The 16921-nt window shown below is 35.4% G+C and overlaps 1 protein-coding gene across 1 annotated transcript in view; it reads right to left on the minus strand.

Moving 5' to 3' along the window:
- The window catches only part of PDE6H (phosphodiesterase 6H), a 36103-nt gene extending 26159 nt beyond the window's left edge, over positions 1-9944 (minus strand). Inside the window, exon 1 of the mRNA XM_074195176.1 lies at positions 9821-9944. Within this exon, the coding sequence (XP_074051277.1) occupies positions 9821-9916 (96 nt within the window). The 5' untranslated portion in view covers positions 9917-9944. The remainder of the gene's footprint in view (positions 1-9820) is intronic.
- Positions 9945-16921: the final 6977 nt, after the last annotated feature.

Here is a 16921-nt window from a genome sequence, read left to right on the forward strand (position 1 = left end):
CTGTGATTAAGGGAAATTCATATTCATATCTACTCCAAATGGCTTACATTACAATGACTTACCCAGGTCCACACAACTAATGAGTACTTGAGATTTGAACTCAGAAGGTGAACTCCAGGCCTGGTGCTCTGTCTATTGCACCACCCACTGCATATCTGGCACATAGTAGGTACTTAATAAATACTTGTTGTGTAACTGTAAACATTTGTTGAAAATAAAGTTTATAGATATAGATATTCTTATTAGTTCAAGAACTGATGTAAAGTTATAATACTAATTTGATAGTATAATGATAATGGTAATCTAAGAGTTGAGAATATAGGCAAGCTTTAAGGGATGCCTAAGCTTAGCCTTTCAGAAATAGTGATAACTCTCAAGAAATCATTCTTTGTAGCTACAGCCTTTGATAAAGAAGATTTTGTAATCTCCTAGGAACATATTTTTTTTTTCCAATGTCAAAATAAGGGTTCTGGACTAATGAGAAAACCAACCCAGGCGGGTTTATCCTTTGTTTCCACTATATGGAAAGAGAGAGAGACTGGGAATTACATGGTATTCTTTGAACATGATCCTCAGTAGATGTTGATGTATACTTTGTGCTAAAGGGTTAGAGTTCCTTTATCTTTAAAGTATCACCTAATTGTAAGATCATCAGAAAAGGCCTATTGTAGGTATGTTTATAAGAGAATGTATGTGGAAAAGAAAACATCAGAGGTTCATATTTGTTAGCTGGTGCTAAAAACTTGGGCTTAACCATTTAAATCTTAAACCAATGGGTAACAAACAAGTTACTTAAATTTAAATTCCTCCCTTCTGAAAAGAATAATTGACTAGTAAAAAATAGAAAATAGAACAAAACAAAATATTGAAACAGAGGCTATATCTGACTCATTTTTGCATCTCCTAAGATTACCCAGCACAATGACTTACTTAAGGTGGGTACATCATAAATAAATATAACTCATCTTTTTGTAACCAAGATGTAAAAATTTATTTTAACATTCATTAAAAAAAATTGACTAGGGGCGGCTAGGTGGCGTAGTGGATAAAGCACCGGCCTTGGAGTCAGGAGTACCTGGGTTCAAATCCAGTCTCAGACACTTAATAATTACCTAGCCGTGTGGCCTTGGGCAGGCCACTTAACCCCATTTGCCTTGCAAAAACCTAAAAAAAATTGAGTAGCAAATTCTCTCCTTTTCTCCCTCCATCCCTTCCCCAACCTTTTGAGAAGGTGTTCCACTTACAGGTAACTTACAGGATAGGTGATACAAATGGAAATTCCTAGGCTGAAGCAGACCATATTGTCCAATGTCCTCATTTTACTGATGAGGAATCTGAACTGAAACAACTTGCACAATCTTATTTCCATTGTACAATGCTGTATCTAATGATTATTAAGGTGGAAGGTGTTTGCTGCCCTTTTCAGATACATATGGTAGGATTGACCCTGAACTAAATGCTTCTTGGTTTGAAGTAAGATTGCAAAATTTTAGAGGTGAGGAAGCAGAGTTAGGTGAAATAATTTAAGTGAAGTGTGATGGCTATCAGTGTTGTAATATGGACTTGGATCCAGACTTCTTTACCCTAAAAATGAAGCTCTTTTCACTAAATCAAAGACTGACTGAACAAACATAATAAATACCACTATCAATAGTATTCTGCCTGACACATCAAAGGATATTTGTGGATATCTGATAATACAAAGTCTGTAGAAGAGATATGACCTCTCTGATGTCAAACTCAAGAAGTCAATATCCATATATCCTTGACTTATCTCAATAGCTATTATGAATCAATTGAACTTGAATCACTAAATACACTAAGTGTGTATTTTAATTTTTTGCTGAAAATTAATGAGGGGTGGGCAAAAAAGAGAGTCAGAAATGATGTAATTTATGCCTCTGTGAGAACTTTAGAAGACAATGGAAAAGACAAAAAATGGATATTAAGATGGAAACAGCCTGCTCCTGGTCCTGTGGCCAATCAATCAGTCAATCAATAAATATACATTGAACCAAGGACTGTACTAGGAACTAAGGTGCAGAGGCAAAATTAAAACAGTCTTATGGACTATAAAAACATAAAGCAGTCCTATAGTCTAAGTTCATTACAATCTATGGGAGATACTGTGTACACATTTAACAGGGATGTTCTAGTAAATGTTTAATAATTAATTGACTCTCAAAGAATGTGCCCAGGATAAACCTTTTTCCCCCCCAAGACAATTGGACTTAGTGATTTGTTCAGGGTTTACATTAAGTATCTGAGGTCAAATTTGAAGGTCTACCTAACTGCAGGGTTAGTGCTCTATCCACTATGCCATCTAGCTATCTCCCAGGACAAACTTTTAAGTTTAATCTGCATTATTAACACTGTCTCCATCACTTTCTTAAACCTAGACTATCAACAAAGCAATTAGTCAAGTCTTGCTTTGAAGCATTTGTTGCCTACTGAGGTGTAAATATTCACACTGAATATTTAACAATTTATTCTCCTAAACCGACTGGAGTTGGCTCCAGTTTATCAGGATAGAAGTATAAATAATATAAACACTATTAAAAATAATTCCAAGACCATGGGGCATGGAGAGGAACTAAGTAGTTGGGGGAAGGGAGATAGAAAAATCTTCAAGTAGGAGGTAATAGGAGGCAAAGCTTGAAAGAAATCTAAGATCCTACATCAGTGTAAGAATTGGGTAGAACACACACACACATATGTATGTAATGTATGTATGTATACATATATATATGTTAATTCTTTAGCATGAAAACACTATCACATTGAATATTAACTTTACCTTTGAAGAACAGTCCATTTTGCTGGTATAATCTTGACTAAAGCCCATTTGTTATCACTGGGTTTTAAATCAATCAAATTTGCAGAGCATCAGAGCACATATATTTCCTATTGGATGCATTTCTCATTTTTGTGGCATGCAATATGGAATAAGGACATCTTAAAGAATTCAACATCCATTTAGCAATTTCTATAGGTCTGAGGGAAAAAATCTGCTTCTCAATATATCTGCACATTTATCAGAGTTCATCACTCTTTCAATAGGGACAATATTTCCAGGTTAACTGAAATAAAAGTCCCCAGGACATACTGTTGTAAGGATATTTGAAAATTTTATAAAGATGCCCAGATTTTCCATCTTCACCTGGAGTTTTATATGACAGTGGTTTTTATGTAGCATTGAATGAAAATTGAGTTTCTGTAGTAAAAATCATCTTTTTCTATCTTCAGTACTGTCTTTTTATAGTCTTGCCACTATCATACATTTCTCTTCGTAGAAATGTTTTGTATCTCTTTTTTATTCTCTACTACACTATAATGGAATCAATAACCACCTTTCTACTTGCCATTCCTCTAAATATCTTTTCTTATTTTTAAAGGATTAATTAGTCTATTCCACAGAAATAGTTTATATGTGTGTGTGTGTGTGTGTGGGACACTGTACATAATTTTTAAACATACTTTACATCTAGCTATCATTGAACTGTATTTATGAAGTTATTATTTCTGCACATTTCTTTAGACTTAAAATCTTATTAAAATTAAAAATACAATAAAGAGAAGAATTGAAACATGTAAAAAGGACAAAATTCAGCACTCAACTGAACTAATTAAGGTAGAGAAACCAGTTCACTCTACATTCATCTGGTCAAGGTAAAGTAATCTGCATCAGTTTAGTTTCAGCAGCACATTTTATGTCCTCTGCTTCACAAAATGAAACCATATCAAAGTCGTTGTTTCTTCTAAGTAATTTGTATACCACTTTGAGAGACAAAAGTTAGAAGAAAGTAAATTCCTTACATAGGAGACAATTGGTACAATGGTAAAGAGACAGGAAATGAAATGATTCATAAGAAATAGCAAGAAGTCTAATTAGATGGATTTTTAAAAAGGGTGCAAGGGAAAGATAATATATTGAATCTAGGAAGTAAGGTTGAAGTGGAGAAGACTTTAATGCCAAACATTAGGAGTTTTTATTTGATCCCAGGAATAATTAGAAGTAATTGTAGTTCATTGAATGGAGGAATGGAATGGGAAATTTTTTTCTTTGAAACTATTACTTTGACAGTTGTGAAAATGGATTAGAGAGGAGATGCTTGAGGCATGAAACCAATTAGGAGAGTATTGCAATAGTCCAGCAGGAAAGTGATGAAGACTTGAAAAAAAATGATAGTTGTGTGAGTAAAGAGAAGATATCTGATTCAAAAGAAATACAAAATATCTGACACAAGAGATACAAGAAAAAAAACAAAAAGAAAAGGTAGAACCAGTGAGACTTGGCAAGTGACTAAATAAGGGGGGTTAGGGAGAATAATAAGTCTAGGATTACTCCAAAGTGGTATTTCAAATAGAAATGGAATCTCTAAATCATACTTAAGGATCCCTGTAGGCCTCACACTGACTTAGAAAACCATACATCTTCAAATATTTCTATTTTTATTAATTTATTTTGTTAACTATTTACCAATTATATTTTCATTAGCTTTGGGCTGTACTCAGAAGTAATGTGGGCCTCATATGGCCTGTTGGCTACATGTTTGACTCATCTGCTTTTAAGCAATCCTGGAAAAGACAGGAAGATTGGTGCATTCATTTGGTTTTTTTTGTTTTTTTTTTAAAGAGTGTATATACTATGCCGAGTTTGCCAAATAGAGGCCCTATGGCTGAGTCAGGGCAAAGGGCCCTGACATAAAGTCACTAAATTCATTGGAGAGAATGAGATTAATCCCTGAGGAATCTGTGAAAGATTCTAATGGCTAATTTTCTATGCAAATCTGGGGAAAAAACAAAAAACATAAAATACTAATTGCAAAAAGAAGTTTATAAGATGCTTTGAGACTTCAGTCAAGCTAACTTGATCCCCCCAATTAGAGAAATTTAGCACAAATATCCACAGGTTTCTCTTTCCTCTCATACTTTCTATAGCAAAAATACAAACTCTAGAGGCCAACAAGATTATCTTTATCTAGCAATTGTTTTCAAAATGTAAATAAGAGGGGCAAGTAGGTGAAGCAGTGGATAAGAGCACCGGCCCTGGAGTCAGGAGTACCTGAGTTCAAATCTGACTTCAGACACTTAATAATTACCTAGCTGTGTGGCCTTGGGCAAGCCACTTAACCCCATTGCCTTGAAAAAACTAAAAAAAAATTTAAATAAGACAATCTGAGGACCCAGTGGATAGAGCACCAGCCCTGGAGTCAGGAGGACCTGAATTCAAATCTGGCTCAGAAATCTAACATTTGCCTAGCTACATGACCTTGGGCAAGTCACTTAACCCCATTGTCTTAAATTATTTTTTGAAAAAGTAAATAAGAGGCAAAACATTTCAATATCAAAGTAATCTTTATTAAAGGAACTCCCCCCCCCCCTTGCTCTGTTCTACAGAAAAAAAAAAAGAGAAACAGAGGGTGGCTATATTATTCCAGATTTCTCCACCAGAATTCCCTCTGTCTTAGCTGGATTTCCTGAATATGTCACAGCTTTCTCCTACAAGGCTTCTATGTCTCTTTGGAAGAGTAATCAACTACTCCTGCAACTGTTATACTCTTCAATTTTCTTCCAGAGATTTTTCAAACTCTTGCAATACCCAAAACTCTATAACCCTAATACCTGGAAAAGAATACTTTCTACTTGAACTTGGGAAAAGTACAACTCCCATGATCTTTAGTGATGTGGATTTTATTGAATATAGTTTTCCTTGCCAAAAGACTTCCTGCCATTGATTTCCCTAGGTCATTTTCCTCAAGAGTTTATTGAAATGAAGTACAAAGAAAAAGAGAATGGTTTTTTCTGGTACATGGGTGTTGGAGCAAGAGAGTAATTGAATAAATCCACACATGCCATCACTTGTCTAGACTTTTGAGATGATTATCTGTCACCTTCAAATTAGGTGAAACTGCAGGATAGAGATGGAAATTTTGTGAACCATACAAAGGTTTTATTCAGTGGCTTTTGGGTATTTGAGGGGAGAGTGCCAAACCACCCCAACTAAACATAATCCTTCAACTACCTATGCAGAGTCTTGGGTAGTATTGTCTAATGTGCTTGATCCTGCTTTTATTTATTCTATAACTATCACTCTCTAGCCCTCTTGGATTTCCTGGTGTTGTGGTATTTAGGGATTTGGTGAATCAATCTGTATTTATCCTTTCTGAATCATACCTGCTCAGTTTTTATCTTTCCAGTCTAAAAACCTCATCTTTTCAATTTCACCACAAAGAAATGAAATGGTTCTATCTATTTGAAACATTAGTTTTTTCCTGTTATTCTAAAGAGAATCCATCTCTTTCTTGGAATACAACTTTCCAAAAGCAATACATATTTATAATGTATTATATATATATATATATATATATATATATATATGTATGTATCCCCTTAATCTAACCTTTTTTTAAAATTTATAACTATTTCTAAGTTTTATTGATTCTCTCTTCACAATATCTCTCATATCAAATACTTTTTCTTTATTTAACTATCATCTTAGTTCAGGTCTTGATCATTGCTGTGCTATACTATTGCAATATGTCTGTAGGTATATATTCATTTATTTATAACATATGGATCAAAGTTAGGTTAGGGAAATATATTTACTGGGGTTGTCAACTTAATGTATTTAAGAAGAACCAAATCTCACAAATCCAAAGTAATTCTTGGGGAGGAAGGTAAAAGAATGCCAGTCCATACTCAGGAAAATTCATAATTATAGAAATCGATATTTCATCATATTTTAGAAAAAGAATTATAGAACTTTTTAAAAGTTGGAAAATTTGTTACAAAGTAGAGGTTACATGTGGCCTGCTTCAATGAATTCAGTTCAGTTATTCCTATTAAGAAATATAATAATAATGAAATTCCCTTAAGGAAATAGGATTTGAAGCAGATAGAGGAAGTGATAAAGATATTGCTAATCTGGAACTGATTCTAACTAATAAAGATGAAAGGGTTACTGAAATAGAAATGATGGCAACCTTGAGAGAAAGTAATTGCTTTATTTTAAAGTATTATAATAATAATAATATCATTCATTTTTTAAGAAGACCATGATATCATGGGGGTAATGCCATGACAAGCACATGAATTAGATTTGAGTGAGTGGGCTGTGCTAAGTCACCAGCTTCATTTTCTCTTCCAGAGTCATCTGGGTTCAGTGACCAGATATAAATCAAGATTACTGGAGATGGCCCAGGATCTGAGTCAATCAGGGTTAAGTGATTTGCCCAGGTCACATAGTTAGTGTCTGAGGTCATATTTGAACTCAGGTCTCCCTACCCATTGTGCCATCTAGCTGCATTTTAAAGTCCATAATAGAGAAGAAAGCTGAGCATAGTCTGAATATGGGCACACTCCCCAGACTTGGCAAAGTAGGTTTCAAAAAGTTCAGTGAAATGCTAGGTAGGATCCCACAGCCTCAATTTCTTAATTTCTCCTGGGAAAATAAGATCAAGAGGAATGGGAAGTATTCTAGAATTATGATAGTACAAACACCAACAATTCTGGTAAGGAATCAAAATGCAGGTGAAAGGAGCTAGAGATTAGAATTTATTCAATGTCACCAAATGCTGCTGGCTCCTACTGAACCTACACACAGTTTGTTCTCTGTCTCGTCTAGCTTTCTTTTATCCTCCTATTCTCTTTTTCTTTCTTGTCCCCACTCTGTAGTTCATAGTTGCTCTATGGGGCAGCAAGATCCTACTCTAAATCTTGCCACACAGACCAACATCAAAGAAACTTTCCTTCCTCAGATGCACATAATTCTATCTTCTCTTATGTGCCCCTCTAAAACTTGGGTGTTAGCCCACCAAGACCAAAAACCTGGGCAGTCCTTCCAGGCACATTCTGGCTCAACAAGTTTCTGTAATTCCAGGGAGGTTTCTCAAAGTGTTCATGACACCTTCCTTATCTTGGGAAAAGATAGGGAGGATGGTCCTAAAGGTCCTAAAAGGACCTAAATGATCCTAAAAGGATGAGGGTAGAGTTGATAAATAATAAACCTCAGTTAATGGTAAAATTCAAGAGGATGGTGTAAGAATATTACAAATAAATTATGTAGAATAGCAAGCAGGTCACTTTGGCTGGTCAGCATGGAGAAAAATTATGTATAATATAATAGGGTCTTAGATGCTAATCAGAGTCACTTATGCTTTATCTTGGAAGTAATAGGAAGATCTTGGAACTTTATGATTTAGGGAATAACATGGTCAGGCCTTGATTTTAGAAATGTAATTTTGGCATCTATGTGAAGGGTAGATTGACAGGGGGAAAGATGTAAGGCAGAACAATTAGGGAAATAAAATAATAGTCTATGAAAGAGATGATGAAGGCCTTCACAAGGGCAGTAGCATGCTAGTAGAAAGAAAGGGATAGAAGCAAGAGATGCTATGGAGGTAACATCTACAAGAGTCTTCATTTCATTTGATATAAAGTGAGATTGCATAGTCTGAAAGGATTCCAAGGTTATCAATGTGAGAAAAATTGTCTTCAACAGTAATGAGAAATTCAGAAGAGAGTTGGATTTATGGAGAGTGATAATTAGTTCTGTTTTGGCCATTATTAAATTTGAGATATTTACAAGACAATAGGAATTGTTCAATAGGTTTTTCATGATGCAAGACTGGAACTTAGAAGAGAAAATAAAGCTAGATACCTAGTAGTCATCTACATAGAGGTGATGAATTGATCCTTGGGAGTTAATACGGGAAAGGTAAAGAGAATGAACTGAAAGAGCTCAGAGTAGAGCCTTAAGTACACTATAGTTGGGGTAAGAAAGAAAGAGAAGATCTAGCAAGAGAGAATGAGAAAGAAACAACTAATATGTCTAATGCACCATGTCAGACAGTAAGGAACATAGAGCTCTAGCACGCTTTCCCCTTTGTTTCCATTTTTTATCTTTCTTCACTGAGTAAAAGTAATGAAATCAGTTTAATTTTTGATTGTTTTGTTGCTATATTAAAATTGGATTTTTAACTTAAAATTCTAGTATCAAAACAGGTTTTAAAGACATCTCTGAGGCTCTTTGTACAAACTAGGCACAACATAAATTAGATGCTAATCAGAGTCACTTATCTTGGAAGTAATTAGTATTGGAAGTACTTAGAAGAATTAGAAACCTATGACATATCAATTTAAGTTAAGGACTACAGAAAAGGGGTCAGGAGTGATTTCTGCTCAAAGAGAAAAATAGATGAAGAAAAAAAAAGAAATGTAGAAGCAATAAACTTTCATACTGACAAAAATAGGGAACTGGACAATAAGGGCCTTGTACTTACAGCCTGGTCATATCACATTTCCTTGTGGGTTAAACTTTGTTTGATTGTTTGATTCCCAACCAGTGAATCGAACTTTGAGAAACCTGTTTCCATCCATGTGTAATTGAGAGGCTGTATAATAATGGAACCTTCTGATGATGACTTGAGATGCACTGAGCTAGTACTTAGTTCACATACAAAAAGGATAATGTCAATCTCCTGAGGTTTTTTTTTTACCCCTTCCTGTACTCAAGAAAGTCAGAGTCACTAAGAGCTGTTGTGTGTACAGCAAATTGTATTCCTCCATTTGGTTGTTGTATATTTGAAAACACATGATACTTCTGCTTCTTTTATTAAACAAAGAAGAAATAGTGCTTTCCTGATATTAAGCATCAGGGTTTTCAGATTCAGAATTGATCAGTTTATGACCTTGTGAACCTTGAAAGGTAAGAAGAACCATCAGAAGCCCAATAAGTCAATAGCAGGGTCTACTGGAAGTAGTAACAGCAGCTGATGATAGAAAAAACACTTGTAAATAAATGTAGAAAGATAGTTACCTGAGAATAGATATGGTGACTATAGGGAACATCAGTCCTCTCAACAGAGAAAAAATGCAATGTAGATTCTAGACAGGCAACCACATTCAAGTCCATTGGAGAGCTACATCAAAGGGAAGTTCATGATGACTCTGCAAAGGGAGAAAATGATCTTGAAGACCAGGAATTGGCAGGTACTCCAGGGCCACACATGTTCTCTATTGTAATTTGTCTTAGACAATATTCCCCCAGGAAGTTTGTGTGTGCAAGAGGACAAGAGGACAGCATGTTCTTGGACTGAGGAGAAAATGTTTTATAAAAGCTGTTTTACTGTACTTTCTTAGTAAATATACCCTTTCCTAAATGCTAATATAGAGTTCTACTGGTTGATTTATAATAAAGCATACACTAGTTAAAGTTATAGTATATATAGATATAGATATCTATGGAGTTAGCTTTTTTTTTGTTAATCCTACCTGCCATTGTGAGTGAGAGTTGGAAAAGTGAGCCCAATAAGGTGACTATACTGTGATGATCTGTTTTCAGATATAGTTCAGGTAGATTATCATGTGAAAGAGTGATTCATTTTTTTTTCTGTTTAGGCTGGAAGGATGGAGAAATAGATGAAAGCTGCAGCAAAAGAGATTTAAGCTTGGCAAAGCATGGTTTGACCTAGATTTTCTCTGAGGTCAGTCAATTTAAGCAGCATCCATATGCTAGACATTGTCCTAAATGCTGGGGTATAAAGAAAGGTTAAAAAGACATTCCCTGCTTGGACCAGCCAAGAGGGCAGAGAGAAGCCAGAATTTTCTTAAGCTCTCCTGGCTTTCCCCAAGAAACAACATTAATCAAAAAATCTAAACAGATTTTGGACCCAGAGAATACACAAAAGAACAGACTAAAACATTTTCCATCAAATTCTGTCATAGGGGAGGGTAAGTGTACCCAGGGCAGAAAAACAGAAACTCAAGGCAGAGAAACAGAAATCCAGTGTGGTAGCTGGGCAAGATGGGGACTAACCTGAGATCCTCAGCAGTGAGAGAGACCCCACCCCTCAAAGGCTCTTGTAATTCAGACTTGGTGGGTGGGTCAGCTACACAATGGGCAGGCTAGGAGAGCTCCAATGTGGGTTCCCCAGACCCTCATTCAAACACCGTGTCTTGACTAGACAATCCCACTAGATCTGCAAGCCTCTGGCATTCCCAACCCAGAGGGCCTAACCCAGTGCCCAAGGTATTGGTGTTGTGGTGCAGACAATGTAGAAACAACCTAGGGGTTCTTGCCATTCCCAATGATCCAGAGTGGGTAGGTACCATCCCCAATGCAAATAAGGTAGAAAGCAAGCTGCTGGACACTGGGAGCAATCCCCTGGAGTTCCTGATACCAATGGCCCCAGGTCAGTAAGCAGGCCTCTAGAAAGTATGAGAGCAGGCCCCTCCACAACACAAGAACCTAGGGACAGTACCCAGTAACAAATCTCAAAATGAGTAAGAAAAGTCAGAGAAAATCAAAGTCAACTGAAAGTTATCCTAGAGATAAAGATGGGCAAAACATCATCTCAGAAAAGCATAGCAAAGGGGGTACTATGTGTGAAGTTGCGGAGGAGAATATAAATTTGTGTCCAGTTCAGAAAGACTTCTTGGAAGAGTTTGAAAAGGATTTTAAAAAATCAAATGTAAAAATTGGGAAAAGAAATGCAAGAGAAATTTAACATTTTGAAGCAAAAATGACAGAAGAAAACAAATTCTTTAAAAATACAAATCAGCAAATGTAAAAAGGGATCAAATAAAAAAGGAGATTCAAAAGCCAACTGAAGAAAATAACCACTTGAAGAATAGTCTGGGACTGGCAGAAGCTAATGACTCCTTGAGACATGAAGAATCAGTTAATTTTTTTAATAAAAAAATTTCATTAGTAAAACAATTGATCTGAAAAATATATCAAGGAGAGAGAATTTAAGAATTATTGGACTTCCATGATCGAGAAAGAGAGAGAGAGAGAGAGAGAGAGAGAGAGAGAGAGAGACAGAGAGACTAGAGAGTATTTTTTCCTTTTTTATTTAAATTATTTTTATTAAAGATATTACTTGCGTTTTACATTTTTCTCCCAATCTTGCTTCCCTCCCCCCTCCCCCCCCCCACAGAAAGCACTCTGTCAGTCTTTACTTTATTTCCATGTTGTACCTTGATCCAAATTGGGTGTGATGACAGAGAAATCATATCCTTAAAGAGAAGAATCAGACAATAAGATATCTGGTTTTTTCCTAAATTAAAGGGAATAGTCCTTGCACTTTGTTCAAACTCCACAGCTCCATATCTGGATATAGATGGCACTCTCCTTTGCAGACAGCCCAAAATTGTTCCCGATTGTAGTACTGATGGAATGAGCAAGTCCTTCAAAGTTGAACATCACTCCCATGTTGCTGTTAGGGTATACATTATTTTTCTGGTTCTGTTCATCTCACTCAGCATCAGTTCATGCAAATCCCTCCAGGTTTCCCTGAAATCCTGTCCCTCCTGGTTTCTAATACAACAATAGTGTTCCATGACATACATATACCACAGTTTGCTAAGCCATTCCCCAATTGAAGGACATTTACTGGATTTCCAATACTTTGCCACCACAAACAGGGCTGCTATAAATATTTTTGTACAGGTAATGTTTTTACCCTTTTTCCTCATCTTTCAGGGTATAGACCCAGTAGTGGTATTGCTGGGTCAAAGGGTATGCACATTTTTGTTGCCCTTTGGGCATAGTTCCAAATAGCTATCTAGAAGGGTTGGATGAGTTCACAGCTCAACGAACAGTGTAATAATGTCCCAGATTTCCCACATCCCTTCCAACAATGATCATTATCCTTCCTGCTCATACTGGCCAATCTGAGAGGTGTGAGGTAGTACCTCAGAGAAGCTTTAATTTGCATTTCTCTAATAATTAATGATTTCGAGCATTTTTTGATTTGGCTATAGATTACTTTGATCTCCTCATCTATAAATTGCCTTTGCATATCCTTTGACCATTTGCCAATTGGGGAATGGCTTTTTGTTTTAAAAATATGACTCAGTTCTCTGTATATTTTAGAAATGAGTCCTTTGTCAGAATCATTAGTTGTAAAGATTGTTTCCCAATTTACTACATTTCTTTTGATCTTGGTTACAGTGGTTTTATCTGTGCAAAAGCTTTTTAATTTAATGTAATCGAAATCACCTAGTTGGTTTTTGGTGATGTTCTCCAACTCTTCCTTAGTCATAAGCTGTTCCCCTTTCCATAGATCTGACAGGTAGGCTAGTCCTTGATCTTCTAATTTGCTTATAGTATTGTTTTTTATGTCTATGTCCTGTAACCATTTGGATCTTATCTTGGTAAAGGGTGTGAGGTGTTGGTCTAATCTAAGTTTCTTCCATACTAACTTCCAATTTTCCCAGGAATTTTTATCAAAGAGGGAGTTTTTATCCAAATGGCCAGACTCTTTGGGTTTATCAAACAGCAGATTACTATAATCATCTCCTGCTTTTACACCTAGTCTATTCCACTGGTCCACCACTGTATTTCTTAGACAATACCAAACAGTTTTGATGACTGATGCTTTACAATATAATCTTAGATCAGGTAGGGCTAAGCCACCTTCTTTTGCACTTTTTTTCAGTAAGCTCCTGGCAATTCTTGACTTTTTATTTCTCCATATGAATTTACTTACAATTTTTTCTAACTCATTAAAGTAATTTTTTTGGAATTTTGATTGGTAGGGCACTAAACAGATAGTTTAGTTTTGGTAGAATTGTCATTTTTATTATATTAATTCTACCTATCCATGAGCACTTGATATTTGCCCAGTTATTTAAATCTGATTTAATTTGTGTGAGAAGTGTTTTATAATTGTATTCAAAAAGATTCTGAGTCTGTCTTAACAAATAGACTCCCAAATATGTTATATTTTCTGAGGTTACTTTGAATGGGATTTCTCTTTCTAGCTCTTCCTGCTATTTCTTGCTAGACATATATAGAAAAGTTGAGGATTTATGAGGGTTTATTTTATAACCTGCAACTTTGCTAAAATTGCTAATTGTTTCCAGTAGTTCTTTAGATGATTTCTTGGAATTCTGTAGGTAGACCATCATGTCATCTGCAAAGAGTGAGAGTTTTGTCTCTTCCTCCCCAATTCTAATTCCTTTAATTTCTTTTTCTTTTCTAATTGCTGATGCTAACATTTCTAATACAATATTGAATAGTAGTGGTGATAACGGGCACCCTTGTTTCACCCCAATCTTATTGGGAATGCCTCTAGCCTCTTCCCATTGAATATAATGCTTGTTGATGGTTTCAGATAGATACTGCTAATTATTTTAAGGAACAGTCCATTTATTCCTACACTCTCTAGTGTTTTTAATAGGAATGGATGCTGTATTTTGTCAAAAGCTTTTTCAGCATCTATTGATATGATCATATAATTTCTGATAGGTTTGTTGTTGATACAATTGAGTATACTAACAGTTTTCCTAATATTGAACCAACCTTGCATTCCTGGAATAAATCCTACTTGATCATAATATATTATCCTAGTGATGACTTGTTGTAATCGTTTTGCTAAGATTTTATTTAGGATTTTTGCATCTATATTCATCAGGGAGATAGGTTTATAATTTTCTTTCTCTGTTTTAACTCTTCCTGGTTTAGGTAACAGTACCATATTGGTTTCATAGAAAGAGTTAGGCAGAGTTCCATCTTTCCCTATTTTTCCCAAGTGTTTATATAGGATTGGAACCAATTGTTCCTTAAATGTTTGGTAGAATTCACATCAGGACCTGGGAATATTTTTTAGGGAGTTCAGTAATGGCTTGTTGAATTTCTTTTTCTGAGATAGGGTTGTTTAGGTATTTAATATCTTCTTCATTTAACCTGAGCAACTTATATTTTTGTAAATATTCATCCATTTCACTTAGATTATCAAATTTATTGGCATAGAGTTGGGCAAAATAATTTTGAATTATTACTTTAATTTCCTCCTCATTGGTGGTGAGTTCACCTTTTTCATTTATGGTACTAGCAATTTGGTTTTCTTCTTTCTTTTTGTATTCAAATTGGCCAGAGGTTTATCAATTTTATTGGTTATTTCATAATACCAACTTTTGGTTTTATTTATTAATTCAATAGATTTTTGCTTACAATTTTATTAATTTCTCCTTTAATTTTTAGAATTTCTAATTTGGTACTTAATTGGGGATTTTTGATTTGTTCTTTCTCTAAGTTTTCTAGTTGCATGTTTAGTTCATTGATTTCCTCTTTCTCCAATTTATTCATATAAGCATTTAGAACTATAATATATCCCCTGCGAGTCGCTTTGAATGAATCCCATAGCTTTTGGTATGTGGTTTCATTATTATCATTATCTAGGATAAAATGGTTAATTCTTTCTATAATTTGTTTTTTGGTCCACTCATTTTTTAAAATGAGGTTATTCAGTTTCCAATTTGTTCTGGGTCTATATCTCCTTGGCCCAGTATTGCATATGACTTTTATTGCATTGTGATCTGAGAAAGATGTATTCACTATTTCTGCCTTTCTGCAGTTGATCATCAGGTTTTTATGTCCTAGTACATGGTCAATTTTTGTATAAATTCCATGTACTGCAGAGAAAAAGATATATTCCTTTCTATACCCATTCAGTTTCCTGTATAAGTGTACCATATCTAATTTTTCTAACAATCTATTTACCTCCCTAATTTCTTTCTTGTTTGTTTTATGATTCGATTTATCTAGATCTGATAGTGGGAGGTTGAGGTCTCCCACTAGTAGAGTTTTGCTGTCTATGTCTTCCTGTAATTCTTTCAGCTTCTCCTCTAAGAATTTGGGTGCTGTCCCACTGGATGCATATATATTCAATATTGAAATGACTTTATTGTCTATGGTACCTTTTAGGAGGATAAAGTTTCCTTCCTTATCTCTTTTAAAGCTATCTATTTTTGCTGCTGCTTTGTCTGAGATAAGGATTGCTACCCCTGCTTTTTTTACTTCAGCTGAAGCAAAATATATTTTGCTCCAGCCTTTTACCTTTACTCTATATGTATCTCTCTGCTTCAAATGAGTTTCTTGTAAGCAGCATATTGTAGGATTCTGTTTTTTAATCCACTCTGCTATTTGCTTACGTTTTAAGGGAGAGTTCATCCCATTCACATTCAAGGTTATGATTACTAATTCTTTATTGCTCTCCATGCTATCTTCCCTCTGTTTGTATTTTTCCCCTTTCCCCCCCTTTTATCCATATTCCCCAGTCTTTTGTTTCTGAAAACCACCCCCTTCAGTGTGTTTGCCCTCCTATATCACACCCTCCCCTTTCTTTCCCCTTTCCCTTTTTCCCTTTTCCCTTCCCTTCCTTTTGTTATTTCCCCTTATTTCCCCCACTCCCCTTCCCTTTCTCCATCCCCCTTCCCCTTTTCCCCTTTTAATACTTGAAAGGTTAGATGTTTTATAAGTTAACTGAGTATGTGTAGGTTGACTTTAAGCCAAGTCTGATGAGAAGAAGATTCAGGTGTTTCTCCTCTGCTCCCTTCTTCCCCACTATTATCATAGGTTTTTTGTACCTCTTAGTTAATAAGATTTACCCCATTCAATCCCCTCCCTCCTCCCGTCTCTTTCCTGTCCCCATTTTTAGGGCAGTAGTGCTTTTTTTTAGATCCTTCTATCTAAGTCATAGAAAAATCTGAGTGTCTGTCCCTTCTAGTTCTGTATATTCTATCGAATAGAGTCAAAATTCCTGAGAGTTATTAGAGTCTTTCTCCCAAGTGGGGGTAAAGCCAGTTACATCCTATTAGATAGCAGTCTCATGGATAGGTCATGAATGTCCATCATTTCTGGCTAGGTGTATTCTCTCTCTTAGAGTTCATTTCTCAAGGTTTATGAGAATCTTTTCTTTTTTACCCCCATGCTGGTATATAGCCAGTTCCAACTTACTGGATTGAATTTTTTTTACCTTTTACTGCCCCCCCCTTTTTTTTACCTTTTCATGTGTCTCTTGAACTTCCTATTTGATGTCCAAATTTTCTGTTTAGCTCTGATCTTTTCATCAGAAATTTTTGGAATTCTTCCAATTCGTTAAATGTCCATATTTTTCCCTGGAAGAGAAGG

Source organism: Macrotis lagotis, chromosome 7 (genome assembly GCF_037893015.1).
Source record: "Macrotis lagotis isolate mMagLag1 chromosome 7, bilby.v1.9.chrom.fasta, whole genome shotgun sequence".
NCBI classification, from domain to species: domain Eukaryota; kingdom Metazoa; phylum Chordata; class Mammalia; order Peramelemorphia; family Peramelidae; genus Macrotis; species Macrotis lagotis.